The 20,601-nt window shown below is 39.5% G+C and overlaps 1 protein-coding gene across 3 annotated transcripts in view; it reads right to left on the reverse strand.

The window, feature by feature from the left end:
* Positions 1-20,601, reverse strand: part of Rapgef4 (Rap guanine nucleotide exchange factor 4) — a 306,154-nt gene that overhangs the window by 92,926 nt on the left and 192,627 nt on the right. For 2 of the 3 annotated variants that reach the window (XM_070020789.1, XM_070020805.1), the window contains 2 exons: positions 1,279-1,332; positions 860-966 (listed from right to left, as the gene is read on the reverse strand). In XM_070020789.1, the coding sequence (XP_069876890.1) occupies positions 860-966; positions 1,279-1,332 (161 nt within the window). The remainder of the gene's footprint in view (positions 1-859; positions 967-1,278; positions 1,333-20,601) is intronic. The other variant, XM_070020798.1, reaches the window with a different exon arrangement.

Genomic DNA, 20,601 nt, shown 5'->3' on the forward strand with positions numbered 1-20,601 from the left:
CTCACGGGCCTGTGCTGATGATATGGGAGAGAACTATGGAAAGGGCTTGTGGCAAGTGTTCAAGCATAAATAAATGCTCAGTAAATGCTAGCTGGATATAAAGACTTTCCTAAAAGCACCAGCAAAAAGAAATGCAGAATCTTTCTCCTCATTGTTCATCACAATTAAACCAATGTCTAAGTAAATTAGTCCAGACTGACTGCTTAAAAAATTAAGAATATACTCAAGAGCTTAACAAGGATCAAACAGACAAGATCAGTCAGGTGGGGGCTGGGAAATTGGCTCAGTGGTAGAGCACTTGCCTTGCATGCATAAGGCCCTGGGTTCGATTCCTCAGCACCACATAAGCAAAAAGAAAAAAGCTGGAAGTGGCGCTGTGGCTCAAGTGGTAGAGCGCTAGCCTTGAACTGAAGAGCTGAGGGACAGCGCCCAGGCCCAGAGTTCAGGCCCCACGACTGAACCCCCCCCCCAAAAGAAAAGATCAGTCAGGTGCTAGTGGCTCAGACTAAAATCATAGCTACATATGAGGCAGAGATCTGAGGATCATGATTCAAAACCAGTACAGAAACTCTGGGCTGTGTTCATCTCCAATTAACCTCCAAAAAAGCAGGAAGAAGAGGTTGGCTCAAGTGGTAGAACACCAGCACTAAGTGAAAAGGCTAAGCAAGAAGACAGGGCCTGAGTCCAAGCTTCACTACGTGGGTGTGCACACATATGCATGCATGCGTGTGTGTGCGTGCACACACACACACACGCGCGCGCACACACACACATACAAGATCAGACTCAGAACCTGGACGCACTACAAAGTAGGTGTAAGCATATTTGCTTACACAGCCATTAGCTTTAGCACACATACCTGTATGTCTTTAGGTGGTATTTTCTGTCTCTTATCATGTGAGGTGCTCGAGAGAGAATGGCATTTCGTAAGATTTTTCCAGCCCTGAGGATCTTCTCTGAAGGGACCTGGATTTTCAGGTAGAAGAAAAGGAGAAGAAGTAAAAGGAGTTAATAGAAGCAAAAAAAATGTGATGAATCTTTAAATCACTTTCTAATCTGAGTCTGGCTAGAAAAATATAACTCACTCATACATATTTACATTGTTCGCCTGTGTGACATGTCACTGTTTTATGCTGAGAACTGAGATGCACTGAATATTTATGGCCCTGGAAAATGGATCAGAGGTGTCTTGATGTGATGCCATGACATCTGGACCACCTCCAGTGGTACTTAAGAAGTGAGCTTGGAGGGCTCATCAACCCACCTACATCCCATTACCTTGGTAATGGTGTTAGCTGGACGAAGAGGAACGTGAGGTTCAATGAGAGGTGTCTGAAAAATAAAATGTTAAGGCAAAAGAAAATTAAACAAAAAGTTCAGTAAAGAAAATTATGGGTTGAGGGAATAATAAGAAATATCAATTTTTATAAAACTCAAAATGGAATTAAAAAAACAAGAGAGAAAAGCTGCTTAAAGAACTTGAATGTGTATGCATTCAAAGGGCAAAATTAGACTATTCAGTTTGCCAGCATTTAAATATAAATTATTAAAAATGAAAAAACAAACATAGGAATGATTAGATGTTTGTAGGCTTAATGAGAAGGGAATAAATGTCTACTCAAAGCACAGCAAACATCAGAGCAGTGGGAAAAGCAGAACAAGATAAACACAAACAGATTAAAATGACCTATCTCAGATGATGAGGATACAGATTACCTTAGGATGGAAATGAATGATCTCATTTTTTTCTGAAATGTGTACTTTTAGAAGTGTATGTGTGTGTGTGTGTGTGTGTGTGTGTGTGTGTGTGTGTGTGTGTGTGTGCGTGTGTGTGTGCTCGTGTACATGCATGCGCACGTGCATGCGTGCTCATCCTAAGGCTTGAACTCAGAGCCCGGGCGCCGACCCTGAGCTTTCCTTGCTCAAGGCTAGCTCTCTATAACTTGAGTCACTGCTCTACTCCCAGCTTTCTTTTTCAAATTTACTGGAGATAAGAGTCTCATGAACTTTCTTGCTCAGGCTGGCTTCAAACTGCAATCATCAGATCTCAGCTTTCTGAGCAGCTAGCATTACAGGCATGAGCCACTAGTGCCAAGCTAGAAGAAAAGTTTTAATTTTCAAATGTAGTTTCTATGGTTCTGTGCACTCAAGTATCTACCACTGAAGCTGACACTGTACTTTCTTTTGCAAAGTTGTATATAGTTGTCAGATCAGCCCTGAGCTCTTATTAATACCCATATTCTTCAGATGGAGGTGATAAATCTGAGTCTGAGGGAAAATTCTTGCTACTTAGCTACACAATTGAGCCCCCTAGCCTTACCCAGACCCTTTCCTTTCTCTGAAATATCTACTAATACTATTTCCAAATGAGGAAGAAACCTAGTCAATACAATGCTGCTTATGCAGCTTCTGAAGGTAAGATGTAGTTTAGTTCTTATAAGGCTTCAGTAGACAGTAGCCCCTACCAAATGCATACTATAATGGCTCTCCAAAGATGTTTATGTCCTAACCCTAGAACCTATTAATGTTAAGTAAATGTTAGGAAAATAGACACTGTGAGTATGGTTAAGAATAAAATAGGGATATTTTGACCTTCGTAGATAGCCCCAATGTAATCATAAGGGTGTTAAGAGATGGGAGATGGAGGCAGAACAGTGTGAACCATAGAAAGAATCCTGAGGAGAAACTGGTCAACTCATAGGCTTAAAAGATGGAAGAGGCCAAGAGCCAAGGAATGTAGGCAACCTTCAGACAATGGAATAAGCAAGTAAATAGATTCTCCTTTGAGCATGTCCAAGGAATACAATGCTACCAACACCTTGATTTTTTGACACAGAGAGACGTCTGCCAAACTTCTAAATGAGAGTCTGAGAAGGTTATTAACATATATTCTTTCAGACCATTCAACTTGTGGTAATCCATTACAGTCATGACATAAAATGAACAGTGAGATTATTATGCTTTACAATATCCCCCCACTTTTTGAAAATAGAAGTAATTTATAGTGAAAATATATTGATAATTTTTTAATCCTAATTTTAAAAAATACATAACCTATGGGGGAAATAAAAGTCAGTATTAGCTGGGTGTCAGTGGCTCATGCCTGTAATCCTAGCCACTCAGGAGGCTGAGATCTGAAGATCATGGTCCAAAGCCAGCTTGGGCAGGAAAGTGCATGAGACTTATCTCCAATTAACCACCAAAAACAGGAAGTGGTGCTGTGGCTCAAAGTGGTAGAGTGCTAGCCTTAAGCAGAAAAAGCTCAGGGACATCCCCATGGCCAATAAATAAATAAATAAATAAATAATAAATGTCAATATTAGTTTTAAACATTTTACTTGCCTAAACACAAAAACACATGTATATGCATATACTTTCCTTTTATCAATAATAAATTTCAAGTGGAAAGAGAATACCCAACTTGAAAAAACAGAAATTCCCATCAAAATCCCAATGAAGTTCTTTACTAAGATAGAGAAAATAACCCAAAAATTCACCAAAGACCTAAAACAGCCAAAGCAATTCTAGGCAAAAAAGTAATGTGGGTGGTTTCACAATACCAGAACTCAAGCACTACTACAGAGCTGTAATAACAAAAACAGCTTGTATGGCCCAAAAATAGACCTGAAGTTCAATTGAACAGACCAGAAGACCTGGAAATAAAACCATATACTTACAGTTATCTGATATATGATAAGGAAGCCAAAGATATACAGTGGAAAAAAAGATAGCCTCTTCAATAATTGGTGTTGGGAAAACTGGACATCCACATGCAGAAAACTAAAAGTGGATCCCAACTTGTCACCATGGACTAATATCAGTTCAAAATGGATCGAAGACCTCAATGTCAGACCTTAAAGTTTGTAACTTCTGCAAAAGGGAGTGGGAGAAACATTTGAACTCATGGGAATAGGCAGAAACTTTTGAAGAGTCCTAGAGGCACAGCAATAGGAGAGAGACTGAACAAATGGGATTACATCAAGCTAAAAAGTTTCTGCACAGCAAAGGACATTGTTACTAAACTAGAAAGACAGTTAACAGATTAGGAGAAGATCTTTACCAGCTATACATCAAACAAAGGCCTAATGTACAAAATATACAAGGAGCTCAAGAAACTAACCCCTCCCAAAGCTAAAAAACCAATCACTAAAAAGAACAGGTAAGAATGGCAAAGCAGCACATGAGGGAACACTCATCATCCCTGGTCATAAAAGAAATGAAAATCAAAACAACTCTGAGATTCCATCTCACCCCAGTTAGACTGGCCCACATGGTGAATTTGAACAACAAATGTTGGCAGGGATATGGGGAATAAAGAACCCTATTACATTGTTGGTGGGAATGTAGGCTAATATAACTACTCTGAATAGCAGTCTGGACATAGATCTTCCCTACCACCCAGCCATACCATTCCTGGGAATCTACCCCAAACGCCATGAGCCAGGATACCATAAAGGCATTTGCACATCCATGTTCACTGCTGCACTATTCACGATAGCCAAGTTGTGGGAACAGCCCAGACGCTCTACAATAGATGAGTGGGTTCCAAAATGTGTTACCTATACACAATGAAATTTTACACATCCATTAAAAAGAATAATATAACATCATTTTCAGGGATGGACCTAGAACAAATCATGTTAGGTGAGGTAAGTCAAGCACAGAAAGGCAAATGATGCATGTGTTCTTTCATATACAGAAGCTAGATCTGAACTATACTGGGATATAATAAATTATACAGATCTCTAGACATTCACACACAGTGAGACCAAAGGAGGACATGCTTAGGAGAGGAATGTAAAGGCATAATGCCTATGTATGTGCATCTGATCACACAAAATAATATTTATCAAAATGAACTCCAGGAAATGGAAGTGAGGTTTTTTTCTTTTTTTGCTGTTTCTGTTTCCTTTTCATCTTCTTTCTTTCTTTTTTTTTCTTTTTTCTTTTTTTTTTGTTGGTCATGGGGCTTGAACTCTGGGCCTGGGCGCTGTCCCTCAGCTCTTCAGCTAAAGGCTAGCACTCTACCACTTGAACCACAGCACCACTTCCAGTTTTCTGAGTGGTTTTGTTGGAGATAAGAGTCTCATGAACTTTTCCTGCTGGCTTTGAACCGTGATCCTCAGATCTCAGCCTCCTGAGTAGCTAGGATTATAGGCATGATCCACCAGTGCCTGTCTTTGTCTTATTTCTTTATGTATATGTCTTTGGGAGTATAAGGAGAGGTATACAAATGGAGGGGCCAGGGGCAAACAAATGCAGCAATGGTACTCACTGGACACTATGTTGAAAATGAACTATACAACTTGTGGGTAGGATGGGAGGGGAAAACTGGGAGAGAAGGAGGTAAAGGGTGACATTCCCCAACAGGAAATGTAATCTTTGCCTGACTTATGTAACTATAACTCTTTACCTGACCTCCGTAACTCTGTTTTTAGCATTTTCAAATTGAAAAACAAAACAAAACAGCGTATCTGGGCACCAGTTGCTCAGGTCTGTAATCCTAGCCACTTGGGAGACTAGAAGATTGCACTTCCAGGTAAGTCTGGGTAGAAAAGTTTGTGAGACCCCTTCTCAATGGAGAGGTGGACATGGCAACACTTGTATGTTCTCTCGGCCGCAACAGAAGCCTAAAATAGGCCGATTGTGGCCTAGGCATGGGCACCTGAGCATGAAAGAAGACATTAATTTGAAAATAACAAGAGCCAAAAAAGGGCTGGTGGCATGGCTCAGTGGTAGAGCACCTGCCTGTCAGGCCCTGAGCTCAAACTCCATACATGTGTACACATGCATACATGCATACACATGCAAAACCAGCATAAATGAGAAACAGATTTGTTCAGAATGGCTGAAATCTCTTTGAACTTATTCACTTAAAACATTTCCATCATCACAATGGCCTGCAATAGATCCTTTTCCCCCTTGAAAGGCCTAGAGCACAACTGTTGAGCATTGCTTGTCATTTAACAACCCACTGTACAACCAGTTTAGACTAAGACTTGTCTATCAGGTCCAATGCAATGCTAATAAAGACAAGCTTTGTCCTAGAACAGCAGACATGTTGATGGGAAATACGAGTACACGGTGATCCTATTCTCCTACCAAAGCCTTGAAGAAGATAGAAATAACCATTTGCAACAATGTTCAAAATTGCCAGGCTATCATTTAGCAGGGGGCTGGAAATGAGCTAAAACATACTGAGCATCCCTAGGCCTGAGCTTCAAGTTCTCCTGCATCCTGTTTCTAGGAGACACAGGTGGATTTGCATGCCTAGGAATCTGCCAGTTTTGGATCTGAACGCTAAAAGCTTCAGGTTACATTGGAAAATAGTAATCAAAACCCACTTCATCTTCCTGCCTTGAAAAAAAGAAGTCTAGAATAAGTAGATGCTTGTGAGATTACATTACACTTTTTCTTTCCTATAAAGTATTGGTCTTTTGGCTGGGGGCAGTGGCTCATACTTGTAATTCCAGCTACTCTGGATGTAGAGATTGGGAGGACCATGGTTTAAAGCCAGCCTGAGAGGCCTACAGGAAGGAGGATTGTAGTCTCAGGCTAGCCCTGTGAGACCCTATGTGAAAAATACACAGGGCTGGGTTATAGTTCAAGTGGAACAGCACCTGCCTAGTAAGTTCAAAGCACTGAATCCCAACCCAGCACCACCACTTCTTGCAATAGTCTTTGAGAAGCTGGCTGACCAAAGGATGGCAGATACACATTTGGTTTTGGTAGGCTCAATGAAACATTCTTTGAAGATGACATCCTCTTATTTGGTCCTACAGAAATGGCTATATTTGAACAGATGCAAGTCAGTGGTACCCAGCTTAAGTTCACTTCCTTTTGGGGTTCTTTGGAGGCTGAAAAAAAAGTATTACTAAAGCAGAGAAAGCATCAAGCTTCAAGCAGAATTTTGCCTTCGATGTGCAATTTCTAAAGTTGTATAGAAAGCATGCACAAGGTTGTTTTTGGCCAGGTAATTCTAGGACCAGCCCCAGGCTGAAACTGCTTAATTTGTTGTAAGGCAGCAACCTGGGAGCCTCCTCAGAGGCTTTAGGTTTAGAAGCAACACCAGGAAGGGGTACTTTGAGGAGGGGACCATCTCATTATTTAAATAAAACCGCCAACAGACACATGCCAAAGAAACAAGCAAACATGATTTTGAAGGAATAGGAGATGGCCTTTGAAACAGCTATAACATTCTGCTAGGTTGGTTCCTGTACTCTGAGAACTGTGTTGAGACAGTATCTGGACAGGCAGGTGCTGTCCCGGGCAACAGCCTCTGACCAGCAAGGCCTGTGCAGGAATGCATATGCTATGAGAGGGACTACATCACTTTGGGATCAAATTCTTTCTTTCTTCTCTGGCTTCTCTTGGCTTTCAAGTGAATTTCCTTTTGAGAATTCCTCCTTAGCTTCACTATGGAGGAATGGTGGCAAGGATTACATTTTATGAATGATTAGGGTAGGCAGGAGGAAAGACAAAGCATGCTGAGATTAGTAAGAATTCAAGGAAGAAAACCAGCCTGAGAAGCAGGCTTTTACACATCTGCCATGTTTTTTTTGTTTGTTTTTGTTTTAGTTTGTGCATCTACTTGCTTTATCAGTCCTATTTTTTTTTCTGGTACTCAGGGCCCTGTGCTTGCTAGGCAAATATTCAACTATTTGAGCCAAGACCAGAGAGCCCTTCCTTTTTCTTTCCATTTTTTGCTTTTCTTTTTCTGATAAGGTCTCACTTTTACTCAAGTCCAAGCTTTAGACTTGGTCCTCCTACCTCGGCCTCTTCAGTAGCTGGGATTATAGACATGAACCACTCCATCTTGCTTCTATATTGAGATAGGATTTTGCATTTTCACTAGGCTGGACTTGAACTATGATCCTCCTACTTCCAGCTTCCACATACCTATTCTTTTATTTTCTTTAATTCTTTTTTTTTAACTGGGAAAATAGGGGCCAGAGACATGTAGAGAAATACTTGGGTTCACTCAACTAGTAACTGAGTTGAATCCAGATCTAGCTTGCTCTAGTGTCTTCACTGCAGGTACATTTACTCCCATCTCACCCGACCTTTTCTTCTAAGACAGCTTGGCTTCCACTTTGGAAGAGTGTGTGATCTGTTTGACTAAGGTGAGTGTAAGTCCTTCTAAGTTACAGGCATCAGTCTTGATCTTGACCCACAGAAATTACACTTTGGGGGCCCCATGCATTGGGCTTGATATGGAATGACTACTAAAAAGCAACTTCATAAGACTAAAACATTTAGCTTTGAGGAACTGTCTCATGAGGACTAAGATAAATATACCAAGGGGAAGAATGGCAGTAAAATCCATTCAGGAAAACAGTAACCTCTTAGAGTACTGTCCACAGGGGAATTCAACGTTGAGAAATGGTCGATAGATGGTAAAAAGTGGGGAAGCCCAATGGACCACTCCAAGTTAACTCAAATGCTAGCAAAACAGGAAGCCCTGGGAAGAGGGTGATGGAGAGGAAGCATTTGACCAGGCTTCAGCCAGGTGTCTTGGTGGACACTGGGGAGCTGGTGTTAGGATCTCCTATACAGCCTCCACTGGAGATACCATCCGCCCATTGCCAAGAGGGAGCAGGTTCCCACCATGTCCATTCGCCATTTAGGCAAAAGCTTGAGAATTAGGAAAAGAATTTCAGTTTATATGTGATTAGGTTAACCAAGAGAAAAGCAAGCAGTATGGTGATATTACTGAGAATCAAAGCAAGCAAACCAGTGAAAAGACACAAGAGAGCCTGCAAAAGATAATATGGAGAGGAGAGCTAAGAGACACTCTGCCGTAATGCACAGCAGAGGAGCAGGAAGGGTAAAGAAGAGAGCTGAGGGCCCAGTGCCAGAGTGGTGACAGGGGCCTCAGACCACCCACAACATGAAGTACTCTGGTCCTCTCACCAGCTTGCCATCCTGTGGTTTCCAGGCCTGCTCCTGTTGGCTGTAGACAGGAAGAAAGGTAGATAGGAGCTACAGCAAGTTGTGTTCATTAGTGACTGGTTGGTTTCCTAGAGCTGTCCCCTTTTTTGACCTATTGCCAGAATGCACACATCACAAAGAGCCCTACAAGGAATGCAGCCCTCTCTGATTAAATTTCATACATTTCAACACATCAATCATGTGTTGATAAAAATTCTTCCTTCCTACCTGGGCATGAAAGAATCAAACCCGCCTGTGAAAATGTGATCCTAAATGCTAAGCAGGGAGGCAGACAAAGGCAAAGGCATTCTGCTTTCTCTCTGCTTTTCTTGGCTGTCTCCCCTGAAGACTTCCCCCAGGATTGACTGTAATTGGTTTTTGTTTGTTTCTGGAAAGAGGATGCTCTTTCTACTGCTTTTTATTATGTTTATATTACCACTGAAAAGGAGAGAAAGTAAGGGAATATGCTCCTTTTGGCATCAGAACCAATTCAAAAATACTAATCAGGTGACAAAAAAATAGGAATTTAGCCTCCATTACAAGGTACACAATAACTCCCTGGTAGATTATAATGAGGTATAAAGTCCTGTAATAGGCCTCATGAAAAACCATATTCAGACCCTTTTGAAAAGGGGATAATTCTTTTTACTCAAGTATTTGCTCACAGAAGCCTTTTGCAAGGCCCAACATCTTAAGCCAAGAGACAAGAATAACAGGCTAGATTGGGAACATGACGTTCATGGCAGACCCTGGCAACCCAGCGTAATGAAAAGCCATGAGATCCCACATCCAATGGGACTCAAGGATTTCATGAAGGCCTTTAGAGTATGAAGCAGCAGGGCCTGAGGCTGAAGCAAGGGACTTGGATAGACAATATACCTGGTCCAAATGAGCTCTTGATCTTGGTGGGCAAGATGAACTCATCTTCAGTGGGTTTAGTCTTAAGTCCATCTGGTCCACAAATACATGCTAGAGCACCATGGATTTCAAATCTCTTTTCCTTATTTCTGATGAGGAAATCTCTACAGAGATTTTATTTAGTTATTTAATTATTTATTTATAATGAAAATGGTATTCTTTTAGGAGTTATTTTCCCTTGTTTTGAGATTATACAAATAAAGCCTAGAAATGTGTGTCTCATTCTTATAATTATCACAGTGCCATCACTCTGGACTGACCAGATGAAATGAAATTGAGAACCCAAGTCAGACTCAGAGATGACTTCGCTACTCTGAAATAACTACGTAAGTTTTCCCATTTATGAAATACTGGAAAAAATATTTATAGGCTTTTTTTCCACTTCCATTTATTTTTGTTTCTCCTCCAAGTTTTTCCTAGCTCAAAATGGGCTTTCAGATGTCCGGTTTATGCTGTGACAAGTAAAGAGCTTGAGAATTTTTACTTCTGTCCTGGTAGTGTGAAAGGCTAAACCAAGGAACAATGACTTCTCCAATGTTTCTCAGAGAGCTGAGCAGAAGAAACTGCTAGTCAGAAATCTGGAGCGACAGGAGCACCCAGAATCGTGCTGAGATTGGTTGACCTGAAGCAGAAGCCACATACAGATATAGTAGCACTTAAATAGCTTTATGATGCAAGCTGAATTGGACTAGCTTGAGAGTGAGAAATCCTGGGGTGGTTCAGTTGTAGGTGGGCCCCACACCTTTGAGAATTGTAGCTGTTTCAGTCTCACCAGTTCTCATAGTGAAGAGTCAAAGAGGGTCCCTTGTGGCTTTTGCAACAGGAGAGAAGTAGTAACCAAGCTGATATGGACCCAGGATATTCTCCATAGCAGAGGCCTATTCTCCAAGGGAAAAGACTTCACTGGAATGTCAGTCCATCTGGAAGGAAAGTTCTCTGAGTCTAGCCATCCTGTATCAACTAAGGAGAAAAAGGAAACTAAGGTTGTAAAGATTACACCCCAGGAACACAGGCCCATTGGTAGGATACTTCCCTTCCTACAATTAATATGTTAGTTGTGAAATGTTATTTTAGGGAATTGTAGGTGACAAGAAAACACATATTGAGTACTATAAGCAGAGAGATAGAAACTTAAAGAATCAAATCCCACAAATCAAAATCAGTGTTGCAGAAAGGAAAAATGACCTTGATGGGCTCATCAGTAAAATGCACATAGCCAAGACGAGATTCAACAATCCAGAAGAGAAATCAACGGACACTCAAACTGAAATGGAAAGAGAAAAGTATAATAGGAATGTGCACCCTTCAAGAAAAAAACACTAAAAGAATGAGAAGACAGTTACAAAAGGTAAAACATAGATGTAATTGAAATCATATAAGAAGGAAGAAGAAAGTAGGGAGAAGAAATATTTGTTTTTCTTTAACGAATTTTATTATTCGCAGTCCGATGTGACCCTTGGAAAATTAAACAGACTTTGAAAACAATAGAACAAGATAGCACATGGGTTCAAAACAAAAAAATAAATTATCTCCAAAATACCCTAATCTCTTCTTTTATTTATTTATTTAATCTTTAAAGTATCCCTTATGACCCAGTCATACCACTTCTAGGCATCTATCCTGAACAACAGGAACCAGTATACAAGGACACATGCACCTCCATGTTTATTGCAGCACTGTTCACAATAGCCAGGATATGGAAACAACCCAGATGTCCCACCACAGATGAATGGATCCAAAAACTGTGGTATTTATACACAATGGAATATTATACAGCCATTAGAAATGACAAAATAATGGCATTTGCAGGGAAATGGATGGAGCTAGAAGAAATCATGTTGAGTGAGTTAAGCCAAGTGCAAAGAGACAAATGGCACATGGTCTCCCTGATAAGTGGATGTTAAATTCAAAATGTTAGGTGATACGACAAAATTAAGAAACAAAGGACTTCCACTCATCTGGTCAAATCACTACTAAAAAACCCCCATGCAGCTGATCACATGTATGGTATATATGTGCACACCAGAGGGAAACCAGGAGGACGACACAGAACTAGAGAGAATCAGGGAAAAACATACAACAGCAGGACCCATCAGCTGCACTGGACATTGATCAAAATGAACTAAGCAACTCAATGGCAGCAATGGGAAGGAAGGAACAAGTGGGAAAGAGAGAACAGCTAATGCTATGTAAAACAAAAGAAATGTACGTATCACCCAATGTGGAAGAAACAACTGTATTGCAAAGCTCATAGAACTCATAAATATTATAGACCATGATAGACAATTTGTCCTATGAAAGTTAGAATGTGTTTGTGACTTTAACTAAGCTTCACTATCCCACAATACTGTGAAATTTGGGAAATTATGTAACCACTTAATCACAATAAAAGTTTTGAAAAAAAATCTTTAAAGTAGTTGTACACAGGGCTTTCAATTCAACATGTCAGTTTGTGAGTGTAATGCACCTTGATCAATGTTACTGCTAGGAAAAGAAATATTTGAAGCAACAATGGCAAGGATCTCTCAAAAATTAATGACAGATTCCAGAACACAGATTCAGGAATCTCAGACAACTCCAAGTAGAATACATGAAGACAACAAAACCCAGAAGTAGGTATACCAGATGCAAACTGATTAGAAAATGTAATATAAAAGAACCCTCTTGGAAAAAGCCAGAGGGGGGGGGAAACACCTAACCATAGAGAAACAAAAATAACATTTGCACAGGAATTCTTGTCAGAAAGCATAGAGTATAATAGTTATAATGTTGGAAAAAGGCTGGGTGCTGGTGGCTCTTGCCTATAATCCTAGCTACTCAAGAGACTGAGTTCTCAGGATCATGGTTCAAAGTTAGTCCAAGCAGGAAAATCTGTGAGATTCATCGCCAATTAACCACCAGAAGTGGAACTGTGGTTCAAGTGGTAGAGCATCAGCCTTGAGTGAAAAAACTAAGTGATAGTGCCCCATAGCAGCATTGAGTTCAAGCCCCAGTAGCAGCAAATGCAGGCATGCACACGTGCACTCGCACATGTGTGCGCACGCACACACACATATGTTGGAAGAAAAAGAAAAGAAACCCACTTCACTAACCTTAACTGTATACCCAGCAAAAATAATTCAAAAGTGAAGAACCACAGTACTGTACACTTAGAAACAGTATAGATGGCAAATTTTAGGATACATATTTAGCACAATTTAAAAAATGTGAAGGAGAAATACAAACTTTCTCAGACAAACAAAAACTAAGGAAAGTAATTATTAGTAGCTATGCTAGAAATGCTAAAAGAAATTCTTTAGGAAGAAGGAAAATGTCAGGCCAGAAACTCAGCTTTACATAAAGAAAGGAAGAATATCAAAGAAATAATAAACACAAGCAAAATAGTCTCATTTCTCATATTCATAATTAGTCTAAGTGATAACTTTGAAGTGAAAATGGTAGCAAGGTACTGATTCTAACACATAAATCAGTATTACAAATCACTTATTAAAATTCAATCAAAATTAAAATTAAACAGTTAAAATATATGGAAGTATATTTGGTATGCTAAGAGATAAAATCAAGTCATATAAAATTCTCAAAACCAAACATGGCAGAAAAGGAGAGAAAGAAAGAAGGAGAGAGAGAGAGAGAGAGAGAGAGAGAGAGAGAAAGAACAAAAGAAAGAAAGGAAGAAAGAAAGGAAGGAAGGAAGGAAAAAAGAAAAGAAAGAAAGAAAGAAAGAAAGAAAAAGAAAGAAAGAAAGAAAGAAAGAAAGAAAGAAAGAAAGAAAGAAAGAAAGAAAGAAGGAAGGAAGGAAGGAAGGAAGGAAAAAAGGAAGGAAGGAAGGAAGGAAGGACTAATTCCAAATCCACCAGATCTTAATTGAATAATATCAATAATAATTTTAAATGTGACTTATCTATATGCACAAATAGAAAGATTGAGATTATTTAACAATGTGGACCCAACTGGATGCCATCTCCAAGAAACCTACCCTGTAAAAGGATAGAGAAAAGTACCCTATACTAATACTAATTTTAAAATTGTATTGGTGTAGGTGCATTAATTTCATGCAGAGAAGACCTCAGAACAAGGCAAATTATTATGAATAAAGAAGAGTGTTGCATTTTTATTAAAAAAAAACTAAAGCAAAAAGGGCTCGAGGGTGACTCCAATGGTAGAGATCTTACCTACCAATCAGAGACATAATAAGTTCAAACAACAAAAAACAAAACAAGAAAAATTCTAATGTCTTGGAGATCTTTTCAGATCTGAAAATAAACATCTACCTCATCCTTTGCACATCTGTGTGCAATTTGAGAGTTGCATGGCATGTTTCAACGTTATTCTAATTATTTATAATAAAGCATTATAGTATTTCTTACATGATTTTTTTAAAAGGATGAAAGTATAGTTCTGCAAACATATTTTGTTGTAAGTCTTTCATAAATCCTTTGGACATCTGCACAGAATGTGTCAACCATTTCCTAAAATTTGACGTCTTTGCACAGTTTAAATGTAATGGAAAGCAATGTGCTGAGAGAGGACCCCGGAAATCAATGTATCCAATTTTCCTGGCATTTTATGTTTTTCAGGACCCAAAAAACATCTGCTAAAACACAGCATCTCAAAACCCTAAATGTAGTAGCAGCCACATAGGACACATTAGAATAGGCTAGAATTTTCTTGGTGTAAAATAACATTGATATTTTAGGGATAGAAGGGGTCAGAGAAATAATCTTGTCATTAATTCATGACTTGCTCTTCCATATTGCTGATCTTCCCAGCACAAGACTACACTAACAGAGCAAACTAAACTGAGGACATGGTTATGTTATCTACGATATCTACAATTTCACCATTCAATTTGGTACCATTAGCCATGGGGCAATATATCTAAATTAATTAAAATGTAAACATGTATTTCCCAAAGCCTTACTGTTGTAGTGTCTAAGGGATCTGCATGCTTCTCCCCATTCCCCAAAACTCTCAACCCCATAGCCAGAACATTCCATAAAAACACACTCAGATCTTTATACTACGCTAAAGCCCTCCTCCTCTCACTCAGAGTGAAACCAAACTTTACACTGTGCAGTATATCTGAGCTAGATATGCACTGACTCCTACTCTTCCTTCTTCCTGACTACCTTCTTCCCTAATGCCCCCATGGCTCACTCTTTCACTTTCTTCAGGTCCCTGTCCAAATGTACCTAGCCAGACTGGCTACTTTGCATTCTATAGTCTATTGGATATATAGCAGACTAGACTAGATAGACTAAACTAGACTATAGACTAGTATACCATTCCCATCCCTGCCCAAATCAGGGCCCCCTAGCCCTCCTGTTACAGCTCCAGGCAGACAGGGACTTCTCTTGGCTCACTGTTCTGTCTCTAGCTCTTGGCACACAGAACTAGTCAACAAATATGTTATGAATGAATGGAAAGATTCCTTCATTAATTCATTAATTCATAGCAGACTTCATTTATTGGGCTCAAAGATAAAACTGAGGGGCTAACTGGAATGTTCTGATACAAGCAGAATGTTAAGACTTGTGCCTGAGACTTATTCACAGGGTGATGCATAAGTGGTGCTATGTTCTTTTGACTTGTGTTTTTCTAATGGACCATGTGTCTGAAAAAATAAAGTGATTCATAAAACCAGTGGTTTACAAGTTTTAACACTAACACGAATCTACACTAATCACATGAGGAGCTCATTAAAATGCAGGTTTTGGTTCCACTGGTCTGGAGGATGACTTGAGAGTCTCCCTTTCAGCCGGGGCTGTAGATGCTGGTGGTGTGTAAACCAGTTTGAATATCAGAATTCAGTGATACCAGTTGTTGGCCTGAAGATTTCTTAAGTATTCATTGAAATGTACATGGTTCCTGAGACTGGACTAAGTTGATGTTGGTGGTACTGGAGTTTGAACTCAGAACCTTTGGGCTTGCCAGGTAGGTACTCTTCCACTTAGGCCATGCCTCCAGTCCTTTTGCTTTAGTTACTTTTTGAATATGGTCTTGTTTTTATTTTGCCTGGCCAAGTGTTGGACTACAGTCCTACGTATGCCTTTTACATTGTAGCTGGTATTCATGGACATAAACCACCATTTCTCACTTGTTTCACCATCTTTTTTTTTTTTTTTTTTGCCCAGGTTGACCTCCTGATCTATCTCCTGATTAACTGGGATTACAGGTTCTTGCCACCACACTTTGCCTTTCTTTACTGTTTTGAATGCTCAAGTTTCTACATAAAAACTAAATGCTTACAAATTATATATAAAAAAGTAGCCTATAGGACTTGTATTTGAAAAATATACTTAATATTCATAAATAGCACATTTCACAATTTCTAAATTACAAGTAACTCATCTCAACCAAATCATTATATAAACACATAATAAGGACTCCAGGAATAGGTGAAATATTACATAATCCTCAGATTATGGTCCAACAGGAATAGGCAAAACTAATCACATTCTGTATTTATGAAATTAGTACTTGAAATTTTAAAGGGCGGGCTGGGAAGGTGGCTCAGTGGTAGAGCGCTTGCCTTGCATGCCTGAGGCCCTGGGTTCAATTCCTCAGCACCACATAAGCAAAAAGAAAAAAGCCGGAAGTGACGCTGTGGCTTAAGTGGTAGAGCGCTAGCCTTGAGCTGAAGAGCTGAAGGACAGCGCCCAGGCCCAGAGTTCGGGCCCACGACTGGACCCCCCCAAAAAAAATTTTAAAGGGCATTTTCAAGGTTAATCTAAGGTTAAATAGCAAATTTTCAAGCCTGGCTACATATGACAGACAGGTCATATCCTTATTCTGCTAGTTAAAGAAAAGAATAGAAATTTATTAATGGATTATAAAAATCCCATAATCTCTGGAAGAGCCCCAGAGATGGGCTGAGTGGTGACACAGCCACGAGCAAGTGAAGATTGCCTCCCTTCTCCCCAGAGGGTAGCACTGAGACTCTCAGCCAAGAGCATAGGATATGCTCTCAAACAAGCCCCTTCTCTGCTGTCCTAACTGAAAAAAATGGTTTCTGCCAAGAATGGCTTGAGCTTGAATTGTGATCAGAGTGGCTGGACTTACATAGTGTGAAAAATTCCAAAGCGAGAATTCTCTCCTTCACTGACTAAGAAAGTTAAGACCTAATGGTAGAAGACAGATTTACAAATATTATAAACGTGTGTATTTATATAACATATAACTAACCAAGAATATAGTTGTTTAGACAACCTGAAAGAAAGGCAAAGTTCTTATCTTTTTAAAATTTGGAAATATTTTTATAAATCCATTGGGTATAGATTCCTCCTTATAATAATGTAACATAATAACAAATTTACAATAATATCCTATCTACAACATCATGTAATTTAAATTTGAATTCATATATAAACAAATATCCATCTAGTTCATGGAGAATAAAGAATGTCATTGGTGCAGTGCTAAGTTGATTCCTTGAGAGTTTTCAAGGGACTTTATGAGTCAATGATGTTGTTTAAATTATAATCCTAAATTTGGGTAACAAAATGCTTAAATGTAAGATTGGTTCAGGGCGGGGGGAGGGGGAGGATGAGAAGGGATGGGAAGGGGAAACAAAGGAGGAGGCTACAATGCTTGATAAGAAATGTACTCATTATCTTGCCCATGTAATTTTAACCCCTCTGTACAGTATTTTCACAATAAAAAATAAATAAAAATTTAAAAAAAATTGGTTCAATTAGAGACCCATACCTAGACAATGTGAGAAGTATTGTCCCAGTCTGGGGGCTTTGAAGATGCATTCACTGCTTTGGATAAAGCAATTGAAAACATAGTTGGGGAAATAAATGGTCTGTAAGGGGGATTTCTGGTTTTCTTTGCTTTGAGGCCTCTATGGAGTTTATTTCTTCCAGACATCCACCATGTCCTAGGTTTGCCCTGGGGCCTCTCATCATTTTCTGGATCTCTTTCTCTACTCACACCACAGCTGTTACCACAGTTGCTTTTGCTTCTTTGCATAACACATGGACTCCTTAAAATCAAACCCATGCCTTTGTGATCGCAGAATCCCTGTGGTGCCTCATGCATACAGGTATTCATTAAATATTGATTTGAATAATATGTGGGCAAATCTCTGAGGAGCTTTTTCCTAGCAGCAGTATGACGAGAAGGGAGAAGGGAAAGAATTTTCTTCATGTTTGAAATTCCAGTATGCTACCATACTTAGATAGGGAAAGGCCAAGTTTATTGAATGATGGCAATTAATTTTTGAACTATTTTCCTTATACCTCTTTCTTCCTAGAAATAGTATTTCCCTCCACTTCAATTTTGAGGTTGGATGTTGTGCATTGGAAATAAGAAATGCTAATTTCAAGTAGAGATTCTATTTCTGAAAAATACCTGTTTCTGCCATCTTAACTTCCTCTTGTATTTCTCTTGAGAAAAGCAAGACCTTTTTTTTTTTTTTTTTTTTTTTTTTTAGTTTTCACTATGTGAAAACTAAATCCTTACGATTATTTTGGACACGCTTGAAAATTTAATGAGTGGCAGATACACAGATACTCAACATTTTGCTTCCGATTTCAGAGGTTAACAGATTGCTAAAGTCCATACACAGATCCTAACTTAAACCCAAGCATGGATATCCTAAGATTTCAAAAAGCACTACTGAAGAAAAGCCCAATAGAAAAATGTAGAAACATCTACCAAAAGACAGTACCAAGATGCTCAGAGCAGTGGAATTCACAGCAGCCCTGAATATTAAATGTATTCTCAAAGTAGAATGAAAAAAAATTATACCTGCACATAGAGCATGAATTTATACTTGCACACAAGATGTATTTTGTGTTTTAATGTTTTTGTACTGATCCCAGGCTTAAACACAGAGCCTGGGGGGCTGACCCTGCTAAGGCTAGTGCTCTACTGATTGAGCTATACTTCTGCTTCTGGCTTTTTGGTGGCTACTTATAAGAGTCTCAGGAACTTTCCTGCCTTGGCTGGCTTTGAACCACAATCCTCATATCTCAGCCTCCTGAGTAGCTAGGATTACAGGCATGAACTACTGGCAGCCAGCTTACGCTCAGGTTTTTTGTTGTTGTTTTTTCTTTTGTTTTTGCCAGTTGTGGGGCCTGACCTCTGGGCCTAGGTGCTGTCCCTCAACTCTTCAGCTAGAGCTAGCGCTCTAGCTCTACCACTTAAGCCACAGCACTACTTCCGGCTTTTTCTGCTTATGTGGTGCTGAGAAATCAAACCCAGGGTCTCATGCATGCAAGGCAAGCACTCCACCACTGAGCCACCTTCCCAGCCCTTACACACAGGTTTTTAAAGCTCATAGATGCAATGCTGAATGAGATACTAGATTCAGCAGTGTGTCACCAATGGTCATCATTGACAAAATACTGTACCCTTAGCAGGCAGGACAGAGGGGAGTGGCTAAATGGAAACACAAGGTGGGCTTCTAGGGGGATGCGAGTATGAGTCACATTCACTTGAGTACCTTTGTGAACATGTATTGATCTAAATGAAGTGCGCATTTTTTTACATATGCTACACTTCAATAAAAAGTTAAACATTTGAGGTTGTTTAAAACAAGAAACTGACTTCATCTTCTCCTGAAAAAAAAGTTAGGAAACTATGTATGTACTAAGCCTTCATGATACAGATGGCACATACACGAAGTATGTCAAGAATGTCTTGGGTTTTTTAATTTCCTACAGTGGCCCCTCAGTCCTAGTGATTCTGGTGCTCAGCCTGACATGGAGCCATCCACCACTTTGAACTTTCTTTTGAGAGAGATTAGAAGAGCAAAGGGAAAACATCTATGCTTGCATTCATGAAAAGCATCCTGCAAAAAATATGACAACTTCCAGGCTCCCAAAGGGTGATGTTCAGGAAGTGGGCACCTGGCTAGAAAGGGAACCCAACTGACCACTTGGCATTTTCAAAAATCATCATCCATTTAAATGCTTCTCGGAACATCAAGAATACTGATTGTAAATATCAAGTATCTTCTGTTTCATACACAAATAACACATTCAAGGGAATGTAAACTCAACCAAAATTAAAACAATAAATAAAGTCAACATATAATTAAATGTTTTATAGCTGTGTGATTTAAACAGTACACTTGAGCTGGGGGCTGGTGCTCATGCCTGTAATCCTAGCTACTCAGGAGGCTGAGATCTGAGGATCACAGTTCAAAGTCAGCCCGGGCAAGAAAGTCCATGAGACTCTTATCTCCAATAAAATACCCAGAAAACTGGAAGTGGCACTGTGGCTCAAGTGGTAGAGTGCTAGCCTTGAGCTGAAGAGCTAAAGGACAGTGCCCAGCCAGAGTTCAAGCCCCACAACCAGCAAAAACCAAAAAAGTACACTTGTGTGCTTTCTGACAGATCATATGACATTTTCATTTATTCATGTATTCCTTTGAAAATTACAACAGTTATTTTCTTCTTAGAATCAACACTTAAGAAACCCAAATGATTTTACACAAGAGAGTGATAAGTAGTTATCTATTGGCAACTACAGGTTTTCAGGAATAGACTGAATCTGTTAAAAGTCTTAGTAATTCTCACAGCTACTTTTTTGGGTTTTGGTGGTTCAGGGCATTGAACACAGAAGGATCTTGAGTTTGCCAGGCAAGCCATGCCCCATCCCTTTTTTGCTTTCTCCTTTGTTTTTTAGGTAGGATCTCATGCTTTTGTCCAAGTCAGCTTTCAACGTCAATCTTCCTATGGAATTCTACCTCCTGAGTAGCTGAAATGACAGGTATGCACCATCATGTTTACCTGACAAGGT

The sequence above is a fragment of the Dipodomys merriami genome, unplaced genomic scaffold, assembly GCF_024711535.1.
Source record: "Dipodomys merriami isolate MVZ:Mamm:240054 unplaced genomic scaffold, mDipMer1.0.p SCAF_1, whole genome shotgun sequence".
Lineage (NCBI taxonomy): Eukaryota > Metazoa > Chordata > Mammalia > Rodentia > Heteromyidae > Dipodomys > Dipodomys merriami.